At 36.1% G+C, this 6698-nt stretch overlaps 1 protein-coding gene across 1 annotated transcript; it reads right to left on the reverse strand.

Moving 5' to 3' along the window:
• Positions 1 to 1675: 1675 nt before the first annotated feature.
• Positions 1676 to 6695, reverse strand: LOC119615853 (cubilin homolog; the record flags this gene model as incomplete). Its single annotated transcript, XM_037971837.1, is given in 5 exon segments — positions 1676 to 1852; positions 1918 to 2807; positions 2810 to 6134; positions 6193 to 6359; positions 6425 to 6695. Coding segments are annotated over 5 exon segments (4830 nt in total), but the record flags the coding sequence as incomplete, so codon positions are not given.
• Positions 6696 to 6698: the final 3 nt, after the last annotated feature.

The following is a 6698-nucleotide window of genomic DNA, read 5'->3' on the forward strand; positions in this document are numbered from 1 at the left end:
CTCCCTCCCTCACTCCCTCCCCCTCCCTCCCTCCCTCCCTCCCTCCCTCCTCCCTCACTCCCTCCCTCCCTCCCTCCCTAACTAACTACTAACTAACTAACTAACTAACTACTAACTAACTAACTAACTAACTAACTAACTAACTAACTACTAACTAACTAACTACTAACTAACTAACTAACTAACTACTAACTAACTAACTAACTAACTAACTACTAACTAACTAACTAACTAACTAACTAACTAACTAACTAACTAACTAACTAACTAACTAACTAACTACTAACTAACTAACTAACTACTAACTAACTACTAACTAACTAACTAACTAACTAACTAACTAACTAACTAACTACTACTAACTAACTACTAACTAACTAACTAACTAACTAACTAACTACTAACTAACTAACTAACTAACTAACTACTACTACTAACTAACTAACTAACTAACTAACTAACTAACTAACTAACTAACTAACTAACTAAACTACTACTAACTAACTAACTAACTAACTAACTAACTAACTAACTAACTACTAACTAACTAACTAACTAACTAACTAACTAACTAACTAACTAACTAACTACTAACTAACTACTAACTAACTAACTACTAACTAACTAACTAACTAACTAACTAACTAACTAACTAACTAACTAACTAACTAACTAACTAAACTAACTAACTAACTAACTAACTAACTACTAACTAACTACTAACTAACTAACTAACTAACTAACTAACTAACTAACTAACTACTAACTAACTAACTAACTAACTAACTACTAACTAACTAACTAACTAACTAACTAACTAACTAACTAACTAACTAACTAACTAACTAACTAACTAACTAACTACTAACTAACTAACTAACTACTAACTAACTACTAACTAACTAACTAACTACTAACTAACTAACTAACTAACTAACTAACTAACTACTAACTAACTAACTAACTACTAACTACTAACTAACTAACTAACTAACTAACTACTAACTAAACTAACTAACTAACTACTAACTAACTAACTAACTAACTACTAACTAACTAACTAATACTAACTAAATAACTAACTAACTAAAACTAACTAACGCAACAACTAACTAACTAACTACTAACAACTAAACTAACTAACTACTACGAATAACTAACTAACTAACTAACTACTACTAACTAACTACTACTAACTAACTAACACTAACAACTAACTAACTAACTAACGACTAACTAACTAACTACTATACTAACTAACTACTAACTAACTAACTACTAACTACAACTAACTAACTAACTAACGAACGAACTAACTAACTACTAACTACTAACTAACGAACTAACTAACTAATACTAACTAACTAACTACTACTAACTACACTAACTACTAACTACTAACTAACACTAACTAAACATAACACTAACTAACTAACTACTAACGACTAAGACTAACTAACTAACTAACTAACTAACTAACTAACTAACTAACTAACTAACTAACTAACTAACTAACTAACTAACTAACTAACTACTAACTAACTAACTAACTAACTAACTAACTAACTAACTAACTAACTAACTAACTACTAACTAACTAACTAACTAACTAACTAACTAAACTAACTAACTAACTAATTTCAGATCCCCTCACCCTCTATTTTACAAAACTTACATCACTATTAATAATTTTAATATAATCCGTAGAACAGGATCCATTCGCATCGGGGCCATCAATATCAAGTTTCTCAAAATGTAAATGAATGTTATTGTCACTTTTTATTTTCCAAATACAATTGATGTTATTGGGATATTTTCCAGAACCATCATCAGGTGAAAGTAGGGTAACCGACTGCAAAAGGAAACAATATTTATATTTACAACTTTCAAACATAAAAAATAACAAAAATCTCCTACCTTTTGTGTTGTCAAATCCAAGTTCTGACGACCACATATCTTGGGCACCGATCTAATGGTGGCCACAAAACCACTGCTAGTTTCCTTTGCATCAGTTACAAATCTCATTAGTAGAGTAGATTTGGAAGAAACTAAGGGACTGGGCAAATCGTGACCACAAAATTGGCCAATTTGATCGGCAAATAAACCTGAACCGTCTCGTACATCCAAATAGTCATCTAAACAATTAGAGGAATTTTCCACATGGAAACTGCTAAACTCCAATCTAAGCTGGCGATCGGGAGAGGTGGTAAATAACCAAGAACAATCCAAGTTATTGGCATATTGTCCAGAGAAACGGGTAAATTCATAAGAGGAATTAGAAGACTCCAAGTGTATGCGATTATCACAATTGGGTACAAATTTCACTAAGGCCTTAAAACCTTTAGAGGCATCGCGATCATCGGCAAAGGAACGTATTAGAGCGGTATTCTGTGCTATATTAATTATTTCTTTCTGCTCCGTTATGTTGCCACACAATTGAACCAAACGTTGATCCTCTACGGTATTAAGACCCTTGTATACTTCCACAGCATCATAGGTACACATACCCTGAGACTCAAAGTCAATATATTCAAATTTAATGATAATTTTGTAATTTTCTGGAGCTTGCAATTGCCAAGAGCATATACTGTTATGCGGATACATTTGGGTGGAAGAATCTTTGGGTGACTCTATTATCGTCGAATTGGTAATGACGGCTCCACATTTATTATGGCCATATTCCATGAGAAAACCTTTACGACCATAACTGCCATCGGTCTTAAAGATAATTGTTATAGTTTTTTTGGATCTAATCTCGTAATTTGTTTTTCTGCCACACAAGGTATTGGACACCACCTGATTTGATTGTCGAGCGTATTAATGGTGACATTATCAAATATACAGGTCTGCAGGGGAGAGTCTTCTACTGTAAACTCTATAAAGCGTAAGTACAAACTATCCGATTCTGTTTTACTTATCGTGGGCGATGGTACAATGGTGTAGTTACACACTAGATTTGCCGGATACTCGGATGGATAATTGGGTGATTTTAATTGTTGCATGGTATCCGTGGCATAAAGTATACCACCACAATTACGCTCAAATTTCATATTAAAACCACTACCCACACCATCTTCATCGGAACGGAAAATTATACGCATTTCTTCGGTTGTTGTATTAACAGCTTGCGGTGGTTCACGTCCACATAATTTGGCAATATCTTCCCATTCTCCCTGTAATGATTTCTGTTGGATTTTTAAATAATCCTTGGTGCAGTTAGTTGACGCTTCAATAAAGAATGTATTTTCAAAAGTAACGGCCAAATGGAAACCAGGTTCTGTGGCTAATTCCCATATACATTCAACATTGTTTTTATATTGATAATCGAACAGGATTTGCCGGTAGGGATACTTTAGAACACCACCACAACCACTGCCCTCATGAACCGTTAAGTTAAACACAGATAGTGCATTATAGTTTTGGGTTATGAACTCTACATATATACCACCAGTGGCTACCAAATTAGTAATGGTAGATTGCTCACAATAACGTCCTAAATGCGGTGAGTTCTGATTGGGTCCATTGTACACCATCAAGTATTCCTCTTCACATTTACCCTTAAAGTCAGTGGTCAGACCTACATCTACTTGTATACCTTCCATAATATCTGAAAATGCAGGTGGTTCATCTTGATTGTAACTATAATGGCCCCATACAGCCCAGGCACATTCTAAATGACCCGTATGATTTTGCATATCCGGCTGGGTAATTACAAAATCATCGTAAAACCTCATAGGCCACACTCCACCGCATTTATAAGAGGTCAACTGCAGTTCTAGGGCACGTAGACCATTACGTCTATGACCATTTATAACCATTTTACTGGGATAGGGTAGTCTAAATGAGGGTTGGGTTTCATTATGACACATTAGCATGGGTAAGATGCGCTCTTCTGCGGCATATAATTGTACAGCCGAAGAGTATTGGCAGCCATATACGAACCATTGCTGTGTTATATTGTAGTTTTCTACTTTTACAATTTGTACGGACAGGGTGCGATTGAATCGGGGTTTAAGATCGTAGGAACAATACATTGATTTTTCACTATCATCCCTTCGGAATCTCAAGGTCTGTGGAGTAGCCATTATGCTTTCATCATTGAACCAGAGGAAATTGCGACAATGGGTAGAATACTCATCGGCTGAGAATTTCAATTTGAAACCACGATTCTTGTAGAACGACAACATGAGAGCATCTATAGTCATGGTATTATCGGTGGAGTAAATGACAGCTGGTACTGTATCTGTTACACGTTCGATGATGGATGATAGTTTAGGATCGTTACTGAACGTTAAACGGCGATAGACTCGTCCCGCCGTTTGTCCGCTGTCCATATCAAAGTCCAGGAATTCTACCTTAATACGTCTACCCTTGGGAGCTTTTAAATGCCATGTACAGTGTATAGGTGCACCTGTACCTTTAGGATAATTGGGAGTTTGTAATATTCCACGCATTCCCACTATTGTTTCGCCACATCTATCTCCTATAGCCGAGTAGCTGATCTGAAAACTGTCGGTATTATAAACGCCATCTTTGATACGCAAAACTATTCTTAGTTTATTGGTTTCTACAATATAGCGATTGGGAGTTGAACCACACAAGAGCAAGGTATCGGTTATATTTTCTGTGTCCGTGGAGAAAGCATCAATTTCCTGCAGTTCCAAATGGGTTTCCTGTTTACAGTCCGAGTTTGGACCTCCATAGGGTTCGGGGAAATTTATTCTATCTACGCTTATATTAATAGTAGAACCCAAAGGCATTTCTAGTGTATATATACATTCCAATTCCTTTTCATTGGGTTTGAGTTGCAACAAAGGAGCAGTTATGACGCCTTCCGAGTCATAATAAGAACCCCCACAACGACTGATACTAACATTGGCCTTAAAGCCCTTATGAGGTTCTGAAACATCCGTGAAATAAAGCACTCTCAATATGTTGCCCGTTGAGCGTATGCTATTTGGTTTAGTGGTACCACAATATTTGCCTATAACTGGCGCCATTTCTGTGCCGCCATCGTTAACCTGAACATATTCCAGTTCACATAGTTTAGAGTCCGAATTGACGGGTATCAAATCGTAATCACCAAAGAAGTCCAAAGTTATGGTCTTATGTAAGGGAGCTATAATTTTCCAAATACATTCCGAATGTGGATTGGGTATATTGGGATAGTTGGGAGTTGTAATGGTTTGTATACGATCCCATTTAAAGTCGTCCTTAAGAACAATCTCTTTGGAACATTCTGGACTTATTTCTTCATAATGGAAGGAAGCTCTGAATGCCGGATAACCGCTGCGTGAAAATTTAATATAAGCCCGATTTGAGGAGGTTTCCAGAATGTCAGTTATATCATTGTCACAGTACTTTCCTTTGCCTAAAAATGGTGAATCCTCGGCAATGCCATTGCGTACTAAAAAGTATGTTTTACAATTGCCATCCGTATTGGGGGTACGTAACCAAAAATCGGGAAATGTTAGACGTATACGTCTACCCTGTCTGACTCTAATGGTCCAAATACAATCCTGTTGAAAACTAACGCCATTGCCCTTTAATTCGGTTATATTAACAAAGCCTCTTCTCTCCGTTAGTTCCGAACCACATTTAGTTGATATGAGAGAAGAAAATCCGGTCTTATTGACCCCAGCATCGGTTACAAATTCTACTTTCAAATAGGGATTTCCTTGGTACCTCATTATTTTATCGGAAGTCTTTTTGCACATTTTCTCTAACTGTTGCCAGTTTTGCAGATCAGTACTCTTGGAAACTTTAACATAGTCGGCAAAGCATTCATCGAATTCCTCTAGATCAACTTTTAAAAAGAATATTTCGGTATGCATAGCGGGATCGTTGGATATAATAGTCCATGAACATTGTAAATTTGAGTCATAACCATGCGGATAACCAGGTGAACTAAAGAATAGGGTGGAGGAGTTGATACGCAAATTTTGATTGCCACAAAGTTCAGACATTCGTTCAGCAGTCTGATTGTTACGCACCACTTCTTTGGATAATTGCTCCCATTCGAATTGGAATGGACCACGTGTGGCGGTGAAATATAAAATATTGGTATTTGAGCGTACAATATGGGTATTGGCATAATCTATTGGTGCTCCAATATCGGAATAACCATCATAGAACTATAAAAATTAAGACAAATTAACCACGCTGTCTGATTTATTAGTTCTCGAAACTTACTTTAATATATGGTATATCTGTATCCACAATATGTTTAATAGACAGCAAAACAACATAGTTTTTATCCACAGTAATACGCCAGCTATATAAGTCGTCGCTATGGAACTTGGCTGGGTAGGCAGGCGATTCGACCACTCCACTAGTGCCATTTATCTCGTTATGTTTAACTACAGGGAATACCAGATTTATGGAATAAATAATTGTTATCACAATTTTATTAATTTTTTCTTACCGTAATAATACGTGGCTATGAAACCTTCTCCCACTATATCATCGTTACTACTAAATGTTACCGTCAACGTCTGAGCTTTTTCCACCGCCGCCGGAATTTGTTTGCCACAATGTAAACCCAATAAACGTCTAAAATTACTACCATCTCTAATTTCCACATAATCATTGTTACAATTATCTGAATCTTCCAGATCCATTGATTCGAATGTCAAACCAATACTATTACCCTCACTAGCCATAACATACCAAGTACATTCTATATTTACCGGATACGA

This window comes from Lucilia sericata, unplaced genomic scaffold (genome assembly GCF_015586225.1).
Source record: "Lucilia sericata isolate MDLA Ls3-8-SP2 unplaced genomic scaffold, ASM1558622v1 Contig009056F_arrow, whole genome shotgun sequence".
NCBI classification, from domain to species: Eukaryota; Metazoa; Arthropoda; class Insecta; order Diptera; family Calliphoridae; genus Lucilia; species Lucilia sericata.